Raw genomic sequence first — 18,731 nt, 5'->3', positions numbered from 1 at the left:
GGGCTGAGACCATCACTCCTGGGCAAGACGTCCTGTCGGGCCACTGGAAGACCTGAATTCTGAAGATGAGGGAGACCTCCGCGTGGGGACGAGGATTTCGTTCCGGGAGACGGCTGAGCCCAGACAGCAAGAAGCCACCTGGGCCGGGAGAAGGCCATCAGGCGGGAGAGTGGTAACAGAAGCCAGTAGAAGCAGCTGCACAACATTTCCATTACACGGCATTTATTGGAATGTAGTACTTGGGAGCCATTTTGGTGTTGGAGCTAACCATTCAATAAGATTATGGCTGATTTGACTTTTCTCTCTGATTGACTGAGTCCTTTGTCCGTCAGAAATCTCTCTAACCCACCCTCCAACCAGCCTGCACTGTCTTGTGGAGAAGAGAATTCCTCAGATTAACCACCTGCTGATTGGAAACGATTTTCCTCAACCCTGTTTGAAAAAGGAGACCACTTATTCCTAAGCAGTGTCCCCTCGTCCTAACGCCAGCTCCCACCACCATCACCCCCACAAGCAGAAACATCCACCCTATTTTGTCCCCTCAGTGTTTTTAATGTTTCAGTTAGATCACCTGTCTGACCTCTCTACCCCGATCACTATGGATATAGGCCCAATCCTGTCTAACATTTCTTCATAATAGAATCGTAGAGATGTTTTGATGTTTGAAAACAGACCCTTCGGTTCAACCCGTCCATGCTGACCAGATATTCCAATCCAATCTAGTCCCACCTGCCAGGACCCGGCCCATATCCCTCCAAACCCTTCCTATTCATATACCCATCCAAATGCCTCTTAAATGTTGCAATTGTACCAGCCTCCACCACATCCTCTGGCAGCTCATTCCATACACGTACCACCCTCTGCATGAAAAAGTTGCCCCTTAGGTCTCTTTTGTATCTTTCCCCTCTCACCCTAAACCTGTGCCCTCTAGTTCTGGACTCCCTGACCCCAGGGAAAAGACTTTGCCTATTTATCCAATCCATGACCCTCATAATTTTTTAAACCTCTATAAGGTCACCCCTCAGCCTCCGACGCTCCAGGGAAAACAGCCTCAGCCTGTTCAGCCTCTCCCTATAGCTCAAATCCTCCAAACCTGGCAACATCTTTGTAAATCTTTTCTGAACCCTTTCAAGTTTCACAACATCTTTCTGATAGGAAGGAGACCAGAATTGCACGCAATATTCCAACAGTGGCCTAACTAATGTCTTGTACAGCCGCAACATGACCTCCCAACTCCTGTACTCAATACTCTGACCAATAAAGGAAAGTATACCAAACGCCTTCTTCACTATCATATCTACCTGCGACTCCACTTTCAAGGAGCTATGAACCTGCACTCCAAGGTCTCTTTGTTCAGCAATACTCCCTAGGACCTTACCATTAAGTGTATAAGTCCTGCTAAGATTTGCTTTCCCAAAACTCAGCACCTCGCATTTATCTGAATTAAACTCTATCTGCCACTTCTCAGTCCATTGGCCCATCTGTTCAAGATCCTGTTGTAATCTGAGGTAACCCTCTTCGCTGTCCACTACACCTCCAATTTTGGTGTCATCTGCAAACTTACTAACTGTACCTCTTATGCTCACATCCAAATCATTTATGTACATGACAAAAAGTAGAGGGCCCAGCACCGATCCTTGTGGCACTCTACTGGTCACAGTCTGAAAAACAACCCTCCACCACCACCCTCTGTCTTCTACCTTTGAGCCAGTTCTGTATCCAAATGGCTGGTTCTCCCTGTATTCCGTGAGATCTAACCTTGCTAATCAGTCTCCCATGGGGAACCTTGTCGAATGCCTTACTGAAGTACATATCGATCACATCTACTGCTCTGCCCTCATCAATCCTCTTTGTTGCTTCCTCAAAAAACTCAATCATGTTTGTGAGACCTGATTTCCCACACACAAAGCCATGTTGACTATCCCTAATCAGTCCTTGTCTTTCCAAACACATTTACATTCTGTCCCTCAGGATTCCCTCCAACAACTTGCCCATCACAAAAGTCAGGCTCACTGGTCTATAGTTCCCTGGCTTGTTCTTACCACCCTTCTTAAACAGTGGCACCACGTTTGCCAACCTCCAGTCTTCCGGCACCTCACCTGTGACTATCAATAATGCAAATCCCAGCAAGAGGCCCAGCAATCACTTCTGTAGCTTCCCACAGAGTTCTTGGGTACACCTGATCAGGTCCTGGGGATTTATCCACCTTTAACCGTTTCAAGACATCGAGCACTTCCTCCTCTGCAATCTGGACATTTTGCAAGAAGTCACCATCTATTTCCCTACAGTCTATGTCTTCCATATCCTTTTCCATAGTAAATACTGATGCAAAATATTCATTTAGTATCTCCCCCATTTTCTGTGGCTCCACACAAACGTCTCCTTGCTGATCTTTGAGGGGCCCTATTCCCTCTCTAGTTACCCTTTTGTCCTTAATGTATTTGTAAAAACTCTTTGGATTTTCCTTAATTCTATTTGCCAAAGCTATCTCATGTCCCCTTTTTGCCTTCCTGATTTCCCTCTTAAGTATACTCCTACTTTCTTTATACTCTTCTAAGGATTCACTCGATCTATCCTGTCTATACCTGACATATGCTTCCTTCTTTTTCATAAACAAAACCTCAATTTCTTTAGTCATCCAGTATTCCCCAACACTTACCAGCCTTTCCCTTCACCCTGACAGGAATATACTTTCTCTGGATTCTCGTTATCTCAATTCTAAAGGCTTCCCATTTTCCAGCCGTCCCTTTACCTGCGAACATCTGCCCCCAATCAGCTTTTGAAAGTTCTTGCCTAATACCGTCAAAATTGGCCTGCCTCCAATTTAGAACTTCAACTTTTAGATCCGTACTATCCTTTTCCATCACTATTTTAAAACGAATAGAATTATAGTCGCTGGCCCCAAAGTGCTCCCCCACTGACACCTCAGTCATCTGCCCTGCCTTATTTCCCAAGAGTAGGTCAGATTTTGCACCTTCTCCAGTAGGTACATCCACATACTGAATCAGAAAATTGTCTTGTACACACTTAACAAATTCCTCTCCATCTAAACCCTTAACATTATAGATCGCAGAAATGAGAGAAGTGAGCTTTTCTATGACCTGCTTCTAGGGCAGTTGCGTCATTTGTGAAATAGGGAGAACAAAACTGTATGTAGTGCTCCAGATGTGGTCTCAGAAAGGACCTGAGCAACTGCAACAAAACACCTGCACCTTTCAACGCACTCTCCTTACAATAAAGCCAACATTCTATTTGCCTTCCTCATCATTTGCTGTTCCTGCACACTAAGTGTGTTATTCACATATTAGGGCAGATTAGCACGTTAGCTCACTATTAGCACTGCTGCCCCGCAGCGCCATGGACTCAGATTCAATTCAGAGCCTTGAGCAACTGACTGTGTGGAGTTTGCACATTCTCCCCGTGTCTGCGTGGGTTTCCTCCGGGTGCTCCGGTTTCCTCCCACTGACCAAAGATGAGCAGGTTAGGTGGATTGGCCATGCTAAATTGCCCATAGTGTTCAGGGATGCAGGCTAGGTGGGTTTACCATGGGAAATGCATTGTTACAGGGTTAGGGTGGGGGATTAGGTCTGGGTGGGGTGCACCGGCGGATCAGTATGGACTCAATGGGCCAAATGGCCTGCTTCCATACTGTAGGGATTCTATGACGCCCCACCCCACCCCAATGCGTCTGTACCACTGCATAGAGGATAGATTAGATTAGATTCCCTACAATGTGGAAACGGGCCCTTTGGCCCAACAAGTCCACACCGACCCTCCGAAGAGCAATGTACCCAGACCCATTCTCCTACATTTACCCCTGACTAATGCACATAACACAGTGGGCAATTTAGCATGGCCAATTCATCTACACTGCACATCTTCGGACCGTGGGAGGAAACTGGAGCACCCGGAGGAAACACACACAGACAGGGGGAGAACGTACAAACTTCACACAGACAGTTGCCCGAGGTGGGAATTGAACCCGGGTCCCTGGCGCTGTGAGGCAGCAGTGCTAACCACTGAGCCACCATGCTGCCCGCATAGTGTGCCCACTTAGGGAGCAACGATGATAATATAATTAAACTTTTGAGGGACAGAAGAGTGGGTCCAAGACTAGTATTTTAAAATCTGGGCAGTTGTGAAAGCATGAAACCAGGGCTCGCTGAAGTGAAGTGAAAAATTCGAGCATGGGATGGGGTCACCAGAGATGCTGTGGCACACGTTTCATGGGCTATTTCAGAATATACAACATGGACACCACCCAAAGAAGGACTTTAATTCGAAGGGGAGGATCCACCTGCCATGGTTAATGTGAAAAGTTAAAGATAGTATCAAACTATATAATTACACAAAGATGAATGGTAGCTCAGAATGTTATTTTTAAAAAAGCAAAGAATGTTTAAAAAATGAACAAGAAGGGAAAATTGGAATATGAGGGGAAAAGAAACTAGTTAGTCATGTTAAAACAATAAGAGTTTCTGTAGATATCTACAAGAGAGAAGAGTTCACAAAGTGAGTTTTGGTCATGTCGTGAGTCTATAGAGCTAATAGGAAATAAGGAAATGGCAGATGAGTTGAATGGATATATTACAACAGTTTTCACTGTAGCAGAAAGAAATAACATCCCAGAAATGGGTGGTAAATCAGGAAATGGAAGGGAGGGAGGAACGTTTTTAAAAAAAAAAGATTGTAATTGTGGTCCAGTCACTGACCACCTTGGAGCTGTAAGCTGACAAGTCCTCAGATCCCAATGAACTTTATCTAGGCTCGCTAAAGACGTGGCTGGTGGGACAGTTGCTGCATTGGTTTACATTTTAGAAAATTCCCAAGGTTCAGGGAAATCACCATCAGATTGGAAAGTAGTCAGTTTAGCTCCTCCTTTCTGTCTCCCGCTCTTTTTAAACAAAGTCAGTTAGCTTAACATCTGTCCGAAGGAAGATGTGCGAGCCCATTATTATAGCAGTGCACTTACAAGAGTTTAAGGTAATCAGGAAGAGTTAATACGTGAAAGGGAAATCATATTTAACTAGTTTTCTGGAGTTCTTTAAGGTCACGTGCTGTAGAGAAAGGGGATCTGGTAGATCTACTGTACTTAAATTTGCTGAAGCCATTAATGAGGTGCAACATGGAAGGTAATTATGGAAAGTAAGACCTCATGGGCTTGGGTTAATATATTGGCGTGGATAGATGATTGTCTAATAAGTGGGAAATAGAATAGTAGAGATCGGTCATTTTCTGGCTGGCAAGATGTAACAATGCCACAGGGATCAGTTTTTAAAAATAATTTCTCGAATTGAAGGTTATATGAGGGAACTGATGAAATGGTAGCTCTATTTTCTGATGAGGTAAGGTGGATAGAAAAGTAAGCTGTGAAGGGGACATGAGGAGGCTGCATGAAGGATATAGATAAGTGAGTGAGCAAATATCTACTACCTTGTGGTAAAATGTGAAGTTGTCCATTTTGGCAACTCGAATTAAAACTATTTTAAAATGTCTGAATGGTGTGAGATTGCAGAGCCCTAAGGTGCAGAGGTATCTGGGTGTCCTTGTACATGAATCACAAATTTTTAGTTTGCAGATACAACAAGTAATTAGGGAAGCCAGAAGAATGGAATTGTTGCTTGCAAGGGGAATTGAATAAAGCATAAAGCATTAGGGCGGCATGGTGGCTCAGTGGTTAGCACTGCTGCCTCACAGCGCCAGAGACACTGGTTCAATTCCTGCCTCAGGCAACTGTCTGTGTGGAGTTTGCACATTCTCCGTGTCTGCGTGGGTTTCCTCCAGGTGCTCCGGTTTCCTCCCACAGTCCAAAAATGTGCAGGTTAGGTGAATTGGCCATGCTAAATTGACCGTAGTGTGAGGTGAAAGGGTAAATGTAGGGGAATGGGTCTGGGTGGGTTGCTCTTCGGAGGGTCGGTGTGGACTTGTTGGGCTGAAGGGCCAGTTTCCACATTGTAAGTAATCTAATCTAATTATGTTTCAGATACACAGGGCACTGGATGAATTATGGGTAAACAAGGAGAAGACAGGCTACTCAGGCAGATAGGGATGTGGATCAATCATATTAGCCATAATTTTATTGCATGACTGATCCCAGCTGATGGTAATACTGTGTAAGACAGATTCTGACGTAAAACCTGGCTTGATAGATCATAAGTTTTATTTTTGAACTTTGGTTATCGTGGTGATCATTCACTGAACACATTTACAAGAGGCTGCCAATGTGCTTTTAACAAAAGTGTACTATACACAAAAACAAAGTTGCATATATTGGAAATGTTTTATCATAAACAGCATAAAGAAAATTTCTGCCTTTTTCCCATCAGTATCCTTTATGGATACTCAACCCCAATGAAGTATAACTCCTTTCTTAACTCTCCAATTTTTAACTCAGCTGATGAGTATTTCTTTTCGGCAACATTCTGCACTTTACTAACTCAGGAAAACCAACTGGAAAGCAAAATGTTTTATCGCAGAACACCAAAATAGAGCCACTACTCGTGAAGTACGTAGGCTAGTCGCAGCTCGGCGCAGACAGTGCTGCAGACTCAGGTCTGGTTTTCCTCTTTCTGTTTCCAATTTTCTATATCCAGAAGTGTTATCACACAGGCTTTCTCACCACCAAATCCCTGTGACCTTTTTTTTTGTTGTTTTTAACTATTAATTACTACCAGTAAAACACCCGTATAGCCAATGAAACATTTGCAGACAAAGTCCATTAAGGGTGATGCAAACCATCAAACTGAGGGAGGGTGAGGGAGACAGGGAAGGGATTAAACCAAAATGGAGTCAGTGGGAGAAAATAAGTACAGTCTCCCCCTCAGTGCTGAATATAGGCGTCATGAGCATTGATGGTTATGATGTGCTCCCTCTGAATGACCTGGGTCTTTTTTTTTATTAAAAGATATTTTTGAATCAACCTATTCAGAGATGTTATTACACATCGCTGGAGCAGGTGGTGGGACTTGAACCCAGGCCTCCTGGTTCCGAGGCAAGAACACTACCGTTGCATCACAAGATCCCTTCTGCGTCTGCTTTATTTTGAATCAACCTTATTGCACACATTTCTGGAGCCGGTGGGACTTGTACCCCGGCCTTCTGGCTTAGAGGTGGGGACACTACCACTACACCACAAGAGTCCTTCTGGGTCTACTACTTTATTTTTATTGAATCAGGAAGTGGAATCACGCACAGTGGCTTTCCTACCACCAAATCACCATGCTTTGTTTTTTGCTTTTTTAAACTACTAACCAGCGCTACCAGTAAAACACCCATGTAGCCAATTAGAAATTTAAAGGCAAAGGTCATTATGGGCAATGCAAGCGATCGGTTGGTGGGAGGGAGATAGAGATTAAATCAAAATGGAGCCGAGGAGGAGATAAAGCACTGTCCCCCCCCCCCCCCCATCCCGCGCCTACCTCTCTTGAAAGGCATCAAAAGCATTGATGGGCACGGCCTGCTCCTTCTCCAAAGACACCCGGGCACAAACGTAACCACGGAAAAGGGGCAGACGATCAGCAGGGGTGAGCTCCCCCCTCCCACCCCCACCATCTGGATCTACTTTATGAAGGGCTCAGGTGATGAGTTCCAGCTGGGCTGGCCATTTGCCTGTTACCAAGGGAACCCGTACTCAACAAACTCCACGAGGGAGAAAGCTGGAGAGTGGGACCAACTGTTTTTTGCCCCCGCAGACGTTAGCATGGACTTAATGAGCAGTCCGGTCCTCTTCTGTTCCTTAATGACACCAAGATGTTACACGGATCCTGACTGGCACTATATCCCCTCTGCCACCTTCTCCAGCCGGTTTAAGATTCTCATCCTCCGGTTTCAACTCCTCACTGTGAGAACCCCTCCAGCCCCGCAACTGAGTTTTCAGTGTCAGCGTTTGGCTGACAGCATTCCTGGGAAAGGTCGTGGGCCGTTCCTTTGCTGCATATCCGTACAAGTTTTTTGCTGTTCGTGTTGGTGTTGCCGCTGACGGTGTTGTCAGCGATGGCGTCGGAGTGAGTCTGAGTGGGGGATTGACGGTCGGGCTGTGTGTAAGTTCCGCACCGCCCTCTGTGGTTACCGAGGTGAGTTGGCCCAGTGATGCGTTTGTGCACTCCAGGTTCCCACAACTCCCCCAGCAACGGATGAATGATTAAACCTTCGACGATTTGGGTCCACAGCTTTATCCTTCACTGACTCACTTCAGTGAGCGTAGATGGGAACAGCCCCGGCGTCAGGAGAGAAACGGAGACCCTTGGTAGAAATTATTGTTTTGAATGAGAAGGGACTGCCCTTTCCTCTCCATTCTCCATCGTGGAGAATTTGAAATTTGCTACTCAATAATCCCAGTACTCTCATTGTAGCTTCCCACCTGAAAGCCTTTAATATTGAATTCATCTGATTCTTATTCCCCAGTTGCCTGGATGGGTGCAGCTCCACCAACACTCAAGAAGCTTAACACCATCCAGGACAAAGCAGCCCGCTTTGTGGCACCACATCCACAAACACCAACACGCTCCGCCAGCAATGCTCAGGAGCAGCAGTGTGTACCATCTACAAGATGCACGGCAGAAATTTACCAAAGCTCTTCAGACAGCACCCACGACAACTTCTGCTTGGAAGGACAAGGGCAGAAGCTACGTGGGAATACCATCACCTTGCAATTTGTGGGAGGGCAAGGGAAAGAAATTCTGCCCGTTTTTTTTTCAGACCAATTGGTCATCTTTGAGAATCGCTCTCTTATGTATCTTGGGATGTTTTTACATATTAAAGGCACCATTCAGACACAAGTTGAAAGACCAGCATTTATTGCCCGTCCCTAGTTGCCCCTTGAGAAGTTGGTGGTGAGCTGCCTTCTTGAACCACTGCAGTCCATGGTGCTGTAGGTTGAATTGAATTGAATTAAATTTATTGTTACCTACTTTAATGAGTACAATGAAAAGTTGGATAAGTCACTACTTGGATACAAAGGTACCTAGGCACAGCTTCTTCAGTTATTAGATTAATTACAGTGTAATAATATCACCAACACATGGCACCATCTTAGGTATGGAGTACCTAGTTACATTCCTTAGTTACAGGTAGACCCACCCTCCCCTCCACTCCGCCCACAACCTCTCAGGTTTCCCAAATCCCTGACAGTGCCTCCCCCTGTCTGAGCACAACCCCAAAAACCAACACACAAGACCCAACAATTACCCCCAGACCCTGCATGCACCATAGCTCCCTCCATCTGCCATAAGCGCTCCGTCATTTACCTGGGAGCCTATCTCCCTGTCCCAACACCCACGTGGCACCCCTAAACCCTTGACTAGCCTGCACCCTAACCCCCACACTTTCTTTGAATACTTCCGCAGGTAGCTCCCAGAGTGCCCGGCTGTGCTGCACCAGGGTTAGGGACTCGACTTCCCTTGACGATCCTGCCCTCCTGGGGAATTTCGAGCTATTCCCTGCTTTTCTCACAGAGCCTGATTGGGAATTCCCAGGCGAGAAATGTGGAGCTCGGTACTCACACTAAACGGGAACAGAGAGGAGCGACGAGTGAACTGCGATTGGCGGAGCATCCAAGCTACTGTATGTTTCCTCACCCCCGCTATCTCCAGGAGGTGTCTGATGGCAGACCAGGCAGGGGAAGGGTTAAAAAACACGCACCCACTGAGGCTTCAGCTTCGGGCTTTTTAAGGTGTACTTCAAAAGGTTTCAGGCCCATCATTAGCCCAGATGGACAGACTGTCGAAAGAAGCCAGGCGATTAGGGCCTCTCCGTTTTGTCAAGGTTGGCACTTAGCTGAATTATTAGGAAGCCAAGGCCCATTATTAAGACTGTGTGCATGTCAAGATGGAAGGTTACGGGCCGAGGGATGGGGTGGGAGGGGGAGGGGGCAGCATGGGCTAGCTTTCTCACACTCTGTGACTGAGTGTCAATAACCGTCTCTTTTGTCAGGCATTGGTTTCCGAGGTTGTGTTGTGTCAACACGAGCCAGGGCCTTGATCTGTCGCTGTCTGAGAAAACAGATTTAGCCCGTCCTGTTTTGATTTTGTTTGTGTGGGGGCTACGTTGGGCTGTGACCTTGCGCGGAGAAATGGGTCGCTTCAGGTTACAACCCAGCGCCCGCTTTGTTTAGCCGACGTTTAAGAGCAGACTTCAAACAAAGTCTTGGGTGGTCATGTCCCGAGCTGTTTCCTTCAGTCCCATTCTTGCCCGATAACTGATGAGGAACTGACTGAGGTCCCTTTTGTCTGAAAGAGAAAGACGTTTGACTCGTGACCTCTCATGGGTCTTGAAGGGGAGGTGGGGGGGGTTGGATTGGGATAAAAGAAACATTTTCACATGGGTTTCGCTAATAATTCCTACAGAGAATGGGAACCTTTATCCAAAGAGTAGTTTATAAGAGGCTCAAACGGAGGTAATTGAGGCGAGTAATTGGATGCTTTTAAGGGGGAGCTGTATAAATACAAGAGCAAACTCAGACTGGAAGGATCGCGTCAAGTAGCTGGAAGAGGGTATAAAGGATAGGCCTGACACAGAGCTCTTTAACCACAATGGCCTGTTTCCCTTGCTGTAAATTCTCAGTCTCTGTCTATGTCTCCAACAGAACCGAGAGGTAGTTAACCCTTGCCCTTCCTTTGGCCTTCCCCTTTGGTCTTTATGTTGAAGGTGATTCGGTCACTGGGATGAGCAGATATCACTTCCCACTAGACACGGTTTGTAAAACAAAGAAGGACAGGACTTTTACAATTAATGGCAGGGCCCTGGGTAGAGTCACAGAGTCATACAGCACGGAAACAGACCCTTCGGTCCAACTAGTCCGTGCCGACCATATTCTCAAACTAAGGTGGTCCCACTTGCCTGTGCTTGGTCCATATTCCCCCAGACCTTTCCTATTCACTGACTTAGCCAAATATCTTTTAAAAGCTGTAACTGTACCCGCACCCATCACTTTCTCTGGCAGTTCGATCCACACACAAACTGCTGTCTGTGTTTAAAAACAAAAGTTGCCCCTTCTGTCCTTTTTAGTGTGGTAGGACCCAGAGACCAGAGGTACATAATTCTTTGAAATTTGTGTCGCAGGTAGATAAAGGGCTTATGCCCGAAACGTCGGTTCTCCTGCCCCTCTGATGCTGCCTGGCCTGCTGTGCTTTTCCAGCACCAATCTCTCGACTCTGATCTCCAGCGTCTGCAGTCCTCACTGTCTCCTCACAGGCAGACGGGGTGGTTAAGAAGGTGTTTAGCATGCTGGTCTTTATTGCTCAGACCGTTGAGAATAGGAGTTGGGACATCGTGTTGAGATTGTACAGGACATTGGTGAGGCCTTTTCAAGAGTACTGTGTCCAGTTCTGGTCACGCTGTTAAACTGGAGAGGGTTCGGAAAAGATGTTGCTGGGATTGGAGGGTTTGAGTTATAAAAATAGACTGGAAAGATTGAGACTTTTTTCACTGGAGTGTAGGAGGTTGAAGGGTGACCTTACTGAGTTTTGTGAAATCACGAGGGGCATAGATAAAATGAATAGCAAGAGTTCGTTCCCTAGGGTGGGGCAGTTCAAAACTAGGGGGCATATTTCTAAGTTAAGAGGGGAAAGATTTAAAAAGGACACTAGGGGCAACGTTTTTTTACACAGACTATAGTTATTGTGTGGAATGAACTGCCAGAGGAAGTGGTGGGATGTGGTACAGTTACAACATTTAAGAGACATTTGGATAGGTACATGAATAGGAAGAGTTTGGAGGAACGTGGGCCAAGCACTAGTTTAGTTTGGGAACATGGTGTGGACTGGTTGGATCAAAGGGTCTGTTTCCACTCTGTTTGACTCTGTGATGGAAGGGAACTCGGCAGAATAGACATTTTGTTATGGGCTGGACAGCACGGGGAGCTCTGCAGAAATGACATGCTAAACCAGGGCTGGCATCTTACAGACAAGGGAAAGAGTTGGCCAGGCCTGTAAATCCTAACCCAACCACCCTCTCTCCTCAGCCAAATGGCGCTAGCAGAAGGCTAGCCATTGCTTGGGAAGAGAAGCTACTAACAACAATAAGCTGCACCACTGTTTGGTCCGTTGCACTGTATTAGAGGCCACGGACAGAGTTTCATAAATGGCTGTAAATTCAAAGCACAACCTTTCCATCCCTAACTCTGCCTGACACTGTTTGTCCAATCAGAATGACTTGTGTTGGTATGGTGCCTTTGGGATGTTGCCGGTAGAAACGGGTTTTAATCTTTGCTGTCTGTTCAGGTGCAGGCAATGCAGGAGAAACTGAAAGCAGCCAACATCCAGACCAGCGAATCAGAGAACAGCTTATTCAAGAAGTACCAAGAGCTGACCAATACGCTGCAGGAAAAGGATGATGTGATTCAGAGGCTGGAGCAACAGTTGGACAACCAGGTGCCTCAACAAAACAGTTTACGTTCAGAACCACATCTCATAAATCGGGGTGGCTCAGTGGCTCAGTGGTTAGCACTGCTGCCTCACAGCACCAGGGTCCCAGGTTTGATTCTGGCCTTGGGTGACTGTATGTGTGGAGTTTGCATGTTCTCCCCATGTCTGCGTGTGTTCCCTCCGGGTGCTCCAGTTTCCTCCCACAGTCCAAAAGATGTGCAGGTCAGGTGAATTGGCCATGCTAAATTGCCCATAGTGTTAGGTGCATTAGTCAGAGGGAAATGGGTCTGGGTGGGTTACTCCTAAATTGGTCGGTGTGGACTGGTTGGCCTGTTTCCACATTGTAGGGAATCTAATCTAATCTAAACCATTTGAAAACCTTCAAAAATCTTGAGGTTTTTATTTAAAAGTGGCCTTTTCTCCATTGACATTATTGACAAAGATTGTAGGCTGTCTCTGATAGCTCAGTTTTTCACTGGGCGGTATGTTAGGTACATACACAGGGCGTCCCAGGAGGGAGCTCCAGGATTTTAACCCAGTCACAGTGAGGGAGCAGCGGTATCGTTGGAAGTCACGATGGTGTGTGATGTGTAGTGAGATTTGGAGGTGGTAGTATTCCAATGAGCCTGCTACTCGTGATTCTGAAGATGGTGGAGGCCACAAGTTTAGGAGCTGTGTCTACCATACGTCTGAATTGAAAAGGAAGTTCTGTGACTCAAATATTAACAGTGCTTACCTTAGCAGGAAGAAGATTAGGCCAATCAGCCCATCAAGCCAGCTCTATCATTTAAAGATTGAACACTTCAATGCCTTTTACCCGTACTATCTCCATAACCCTTTAATATCCATTGGAAATCAGAAATCTGACTGTATCTATGTATGGGCGGCATGGTGGCTCAGTGGTTAGCACTGCACCAGGGACCTGGGTTCGATTCCAGCCTCGGGTGACTGTCTGTGTGGAGTTTGCACATTCTCCCTGTGTCTGCATGGGTTTCCTCCCACAGTCCAAAGATGTGCAGGTTAGGTGAATTGGCCATACTAAATTGCCCAGAGTGTTAGGTGCATTAGTCAGAGGGAAACGGGTCTGGGTGGGTTACTCTTCGGAGGGTCGGTGTGGACTTGTTGGGCCGAAGGGCCTGTTTCCACACTGTACAGAATCTAATCTAATCTACTTTAAATAGACTTGAAAGACTTAGCTTCCACTGAACCTCTGGATTCCAAAGGTACACCACCTTCTTAATAAATAAATAAATTTCACCTCATCTAAGGACGTAAGAACTAGGAGCAGGAGTAGGCCATCTGACCCCTTGATCCTGCTCCCCCATTCAATAAGATCGTGGCTGATCTTTTTCATAAACTCCGCTCCACTAACCTGCCCTCTCACCATAACCCTTAATTCCTTTACCGTTGAAAAATCTATCTATCTTTGCCTTAAATACATCCAACGAGGCAGCCTCAACACCTTCACTGGGCAGGGAATTTCAGATCCACAACCCTCTGGGTGAAGACGTTCCTCCTCGGCTCAGTCCTAAATCCGCTCCCCCATATTTTGAGGCTGGGCCCCCTCGTTCTAGTTTCACCCACCAGTGGAAACATCCTCCCTGCTTCTAACTTAGCTATTCCCTTCATAATTTTAAATGTTTCTATCAGATCCCCCCACCCCCCACCATACTCTGTCCCAAAATGGCACCCCATCACTTTCAAAGCATGACCCTTGGTTTTCCATTCCCCCAAGTCCCCTGTCTTATCTCTTTAACTATTTTGTCAGTGTCAATGCAAGCCCCTCTTGTTATTTGAAACTCTAGTGAACACAGGCCCATTTTGACCAATCTCTCTTCATCCTGCCTGCCAGTCCCAGGAACAGATTTGATGAACCTTTGTTGCTCTCCCTCTACGGCTATAATATCTTTCCTGAGATAGGCAGACACAGGCACTTTGGTGCACTGGGATATCAGCCTAAATTCTGTGTTCGAGACTGTAAAAGAAGGCTTTGGACTTAGAGATAAGAGTGTGTGTGCCAATGAGTCATGGCTGACACATGATAAACAGGCTAGCAAAATTGTGGGTGGCAATTTGATTAACAATCATCCATCCATTTTAAATAGGCTACTGTTTAACTTCACATTGAGCAATATTCGAATTGGTCCAGTCTGACTTTGGTGACATTTGAAACAGTTTTTTTTGACAGAACATTCCGGATCAGTGGGCTGACAGGCCTAGGGAGGCATTGTTCCTGGCCTGCTTCCGGGTCGTAGGTCAAATGAACACTGGCATGTTTAAAAACATTATCTAACATGACTAATGTTGAACAAAAACGAATGCTTTACTCTCACTGTGTGAAAACGCTGTTATTTATTTTACCTCCAAGCTTGTGTACCGACTTCCAAACCTGTCAAGTTTTCTTGTTTAATCTCATCGATTGAAATTTTATCCAGTTGCGCTGCTTCGCGCGACGTTTTGGAATGCGGAAATGAATTCCTGCTCAAGGTCGGTTTTAAAATCCTTCTTTCTCTCAGAGCCAGATGAGAGCACGGGAGGCGAAGGTGATTGAGGAGAAGGCAGCTAGAATCAAAGAGTGGGTGACGTTTAAGTTAAGAGAGGTGAGTCCTGGGTCCTGGGTCCGCCGAGGACACTTTGCAATGTGAAGTGAGAGGAAAGAGATGCCGAACCCGCCGCGATCGCTGCGCTCCTCCAGTCCTGGCCTCTTGCCCTAATTTCGATCGCTTCCCCCTTGTTGCCTACAGCTTGCCTCAGGAACTCGCCGCCCGAATCTTCTGACCTCACTTCCCACCTCTCCCTCTCCTGCTCTAAGAGGTACTTTTAATATCGGAGCACAGAAAAATGGGCAGGAGTAGGCCATTCGGTCCTTCGAGCCTTCATTCAATACGTTCATGGCTGACCACCCAATGCTCCCCATACCCTTTGATCCCTTTAGCTCCAAGAACTATATCTGTCTCCTTCTGGGAAAACGTTTGCTATCTTGGCTTCAGCCACTTCCTGTGGCAGGGAATTTTGCAGGCTCACCACACTCTGGGTGAAAACAGTTTTCCTCATCTGAGTAAATCCCCCCCCCTTTTCGCCAACCTCTCCTAAAACCTCTTTTTGCAACTTCCCAGGGTGGGTGGGGGGACTGCGCAGAGAAACAAAACCCCAGATAAAAGCAGTATGCTTTATGGCCCAATCTCAACAGCCTCCTGTGGTACAGATTCACTCCGCTCTGAGAGAAGTGGTTCCACCTTGTCCCTCTCATAAGTAGGGTGACCCCTTATTCTCAGGTTATACCAACTGGTCCCGGGCTCCCTCACAAAAGGGGGATGTGAAAACCTGGCAGATCCTCCGACACACAGGCGCCCAAGTGGTCACCGGAAGCCTGTCCATCGAGATGGAGGCCGTTCTGCCCATCTGAAAGCTGCCGGTCACCAGAAGGTGCCGGATGAGGCCCTCAAGCGATCAGTCGTTGACCCGTTTTGGGCCCTCTGCTGGTGGAGGGGCGGGAACGTCGAGCGTTGAGGATGGAGGCGGGAACGGGGCAGGGTTCCAAGGCGTTCCAAATGGGGTTTCCATCCCAGCCTTGGGGCCGGAATGTTCCACCTCAATCTTCAATGAATGGGAGACTAGGCCCAATCTCACTTCTCACTGGGCCTGCACCTCCCCCCGAAGCCTTTACCCTGTTGCCAGAACTCTGGCCCTCACTTGATCACCCCTCGCACGTGGCCCCCGCCATAAAGGAGCTCAGGGAAGAGGGTGTTCCTATCACACTCTCCCCCACTCCTCCAGTTCAGGCAACTATGGGTCGCTGCAGGGGACAAACCTGCTGCCGTCCAAAGATTTGAGTTCACGCTCCCTCCAGGTGCTGCATCCAGGCAATACATCATCGTTCCGGAATCTCTGCACATTCCTTGACCCCCTGGCCCCGCTCTTATCATCAGATGATTAACGTGCATTCCTGGGCTAGAATGTCAAAATATTATTAAATACCGCAAGCCTGGACTTAGCCATTTGGAAGGAGGTCATGCTCTTTGTTTATATTCCCCCCCACCACCACCACCACCTTCCAGATTTCCACTGTCCTTCCTGGGAGGAAGTTCCTCCCGACCCTGGGATGGTCTGATGGTGCAGCCAAGGCTGCTGTTTCTGGTCCTCCCTCACCAGAGCCGACAAACGTCTCAAACTGCCTCACCTGGGCCCTGCCTGAACCTTCAACCTGCCTGCCCCCTCACTGCTTCGAGCTTCTCCAGCCGAGCTTACCAAACCCCTGGGCGGGTTTTCCAGGCCTGTCCCAGGGAAGCTGTTTATTCCCGGTTTTCCCTTTCCTTGCAATCTGAAACCCATCCCCTCCACTCCCAAGCCTCCGGCAAAGAGTAACGCTTATTGATTCTCTTCTTCTCTACCCCCCTCTCCCACCCACCTCCAGACACACACAGATACACACACACACGGTTAATTGGGTAACGCTGGGCGATGTTCTCCTGTGCCCCGCTGGTTAAGGATGGGTGGTGTCAAGGGGGCACGTAGCTGGTAGGTGGGGCTGATGGGAATCCATGCAGCCAAAATGGGAGGCCTGTGGAGATTGTTAAAGCATTTTCTGTGGGCCTGTAATAGCCTAGAGGTGCCCTCTACATTAGACACATCTCCAGTGTCGTACTGCCGCAGTTGTACTTGGGAATCACGTGTCACGGCTGCTATTGCCCCCCCTCTCTATTGAGAAAGGGGAGGGGGGGGGCGGTGATGAAACAAAAATGGAAACGCTGCGCCTTGCCAGCTCTCATTAGCTGTGAGGCTTTGTGTACGCTTGACAGAGGTGAAAGGCGCCATGTAAATGCAAGTTTCCTTCCCTTCTCATTTTGACATTGTGGTGAATCTTTTTTTTTTAATTTAAATTTTGAAGCTGGAATTTGAAAACCACCATCTCAAAGAAACGACCCAGAAACAAGCTGAACAGATTGAAGCCCTGCGGGCCAAGATTCAAGGTACGACTGTTTGTCCTATACAGGAATTTGAGGTCTTGAAATGAGAAATGGGAACTTGCTTTGAATCGTCCATGTTCCTCTTTGGCTAACTTCAGAGCAAGGTGCTCATGTCCACCGACCAACGCAAAGGAACACTAAGAAGCCTTTTGGTGTGTCTGGGTGGTCTGGGAGTCTTTGTTTTAAAAAAAAAGGAACTACAATTCTAGTTTTCATTCCCTTCAAAGGCTTTATCTGGCAAATCTTCATCCGATTCCCTCTCTGAAACCCAGCTGATATAATCCATCCCCCGGAGGGCACTTTGATCTCTGCGCATTCTTAGCTGTCTGTCCACTCTCCTTCCTCAAAACCCCTCGCCAATCATAGATCCCAGCAGTGTAGAAACAGGCCCTTCGGCCCAACAAGTCCACACTGACCCTCCGAAGAGTAACCCACCCAGACCCATTCCCCTACCCTATATCTACCCCTGACTGATGCACCTAACCAACACATCCCTGAACACTACGGGCAATTTAGCATGGTCAACTCACCTAACCTGCACATCTTTGGACTGTGGGAGGAAACCGGAGCACCCAGAGGAAACCCATGCAGACACGGGGAGAATGTGCAAACTCCACGCAGTCACCTGAGACTGGAATCGATCTAGGTCCCTGACACTGTGAGGCAGCAGTGCTAACCACTGAGTCACCATGCCGCCCAATGATTATCCTTCAGTCATCAGGCCGCATATCATGTTATGGTCTGTGTGGATCTTGCTGTGCGTGGACCAGCTACCACATTTCCTCTGCTGTTGGGAAGGGGGTGAGGGGTCCACAGTTCAAACATATGGCTGAAATGGCCGGTTGCTTCCAAAGTCAGCACCTCATGGGTTTGAGGCCTACTCCCAGAGATTGAAGCCTCTAATTCAGCGTTGGGCAGAGGCCTTGGGTTAAGGCCTCCTCTGAAAGGTAGCAATAGTATGCTGTGTCAGGCCCATATTTTCCCAACACAGAAGTGAAAGTGCGACTGCTGGGCCAGACTGTTTCATAACGACTGTCTGGGCCTGTGGGTGTGACTGGGCAGACCACCATTTTAGCTCCAATACCTACTTGCCCTTGAGCTGATAACAGAACACTGCCCGAATGAACCACTGCAGCCTTTGTACTGAAGGTAATCCCGATGTGTTCTCAGGAACAGGCCGGGGGGGGTGGGTGGAAAATACTAACCCGATGACAATGAACAAGTGGGCAGTGTGTGTCACTCGGAAAACAAACCATTTGTTGGTGGTGTTGCTTCAATGCATTTGCTGTCCTTGTCCTCCTAATCAGTATCAATCGCAGGGCTAGGACGTGACAGTGCAGCTTTATTGGGTTCCAGGCAGGGCCCATTGGTAGTGGAGGGAGTATCATAGAATCTCCTTACA

The 18,731-nt window shown here is 47.3% G+C and overlaps 2 protein-coding genes across 5 annotated transcripts in view; one reads left to right on the top strand and one right to left on the bottom strand.

Moving 5' to 3' along the window:
• Window positions 1-18,731, top strand: part of plekhh1 (pleckstrin homology, MyTH4 and FERM domain containing H1) — a 171,956-nt gene that overhangs the window by 56,646 nt on the left and 96,579 nt on the right. For 3 of the 4 annotated variants that reach the window (XM_087990124.1, XM_087990123.1, XM_043698224.2), the window contains 3 exons: window positions 12,219-12,368; window positions 14,879-14,962; window positions 17,251-17,332. In XM_087990124.1, the coding sequence (XP_087846250.1) occupies window positions 12,219-12,368; window positions 14,879-14,962; window positions 17,251-17,332 (316 nt within the window). Of the gene's footprint in view, window positions 1-5,983; window positions 6,104-12,218; window positions 12,369-14,878; window positions 14,963-17,250; window positions 17,333-18,731 lie in introns of all 4 variants that reach the window. The other variant, XM_087990125.1, reaches the window with a different exon arrangement.
• The window catches only part of pigh (phosphatidylinositol glycan anchor biosynthesis, class H), a 127,285-nt gene continuing 123,264 nt past the window's right edge, over window positions 14,711-18,731 (bottom strand). Inside the window, exon 5 of the mRNA XM_087990126.1 lies at window positions 14,711-14,924. The gene's annotated coding sequence lies outside the window, so the exon portion shown is untranslated. The remainder of the gene's footprint in view (window positions 14,925-18,731) is intronic.

This window comes from Chiloscyllium plagiosum, unplaced genomic scaffold (assembly GCF_037043375.1).
Source record: "Chiloscyllium plagiosum isolate Xiang-an unplaced genomic scaffold, Cpla_swu_hap1 HiC_scaffold_8, whole genome shotgun sequence".
In the NCBI taxonomy this organism is placed as follows: Eukaryota; Metazoa; Chordata; class Chondrichthyes; order Orectolobiformes; family Hemiscylliidae; genus Chiloscyllium; species Chiloscyllium plagiosum.
Note: the sequence above shows the minus strand (reverse complement) of the source record. Positions and strands in the feature narration are given on the sequence as shown.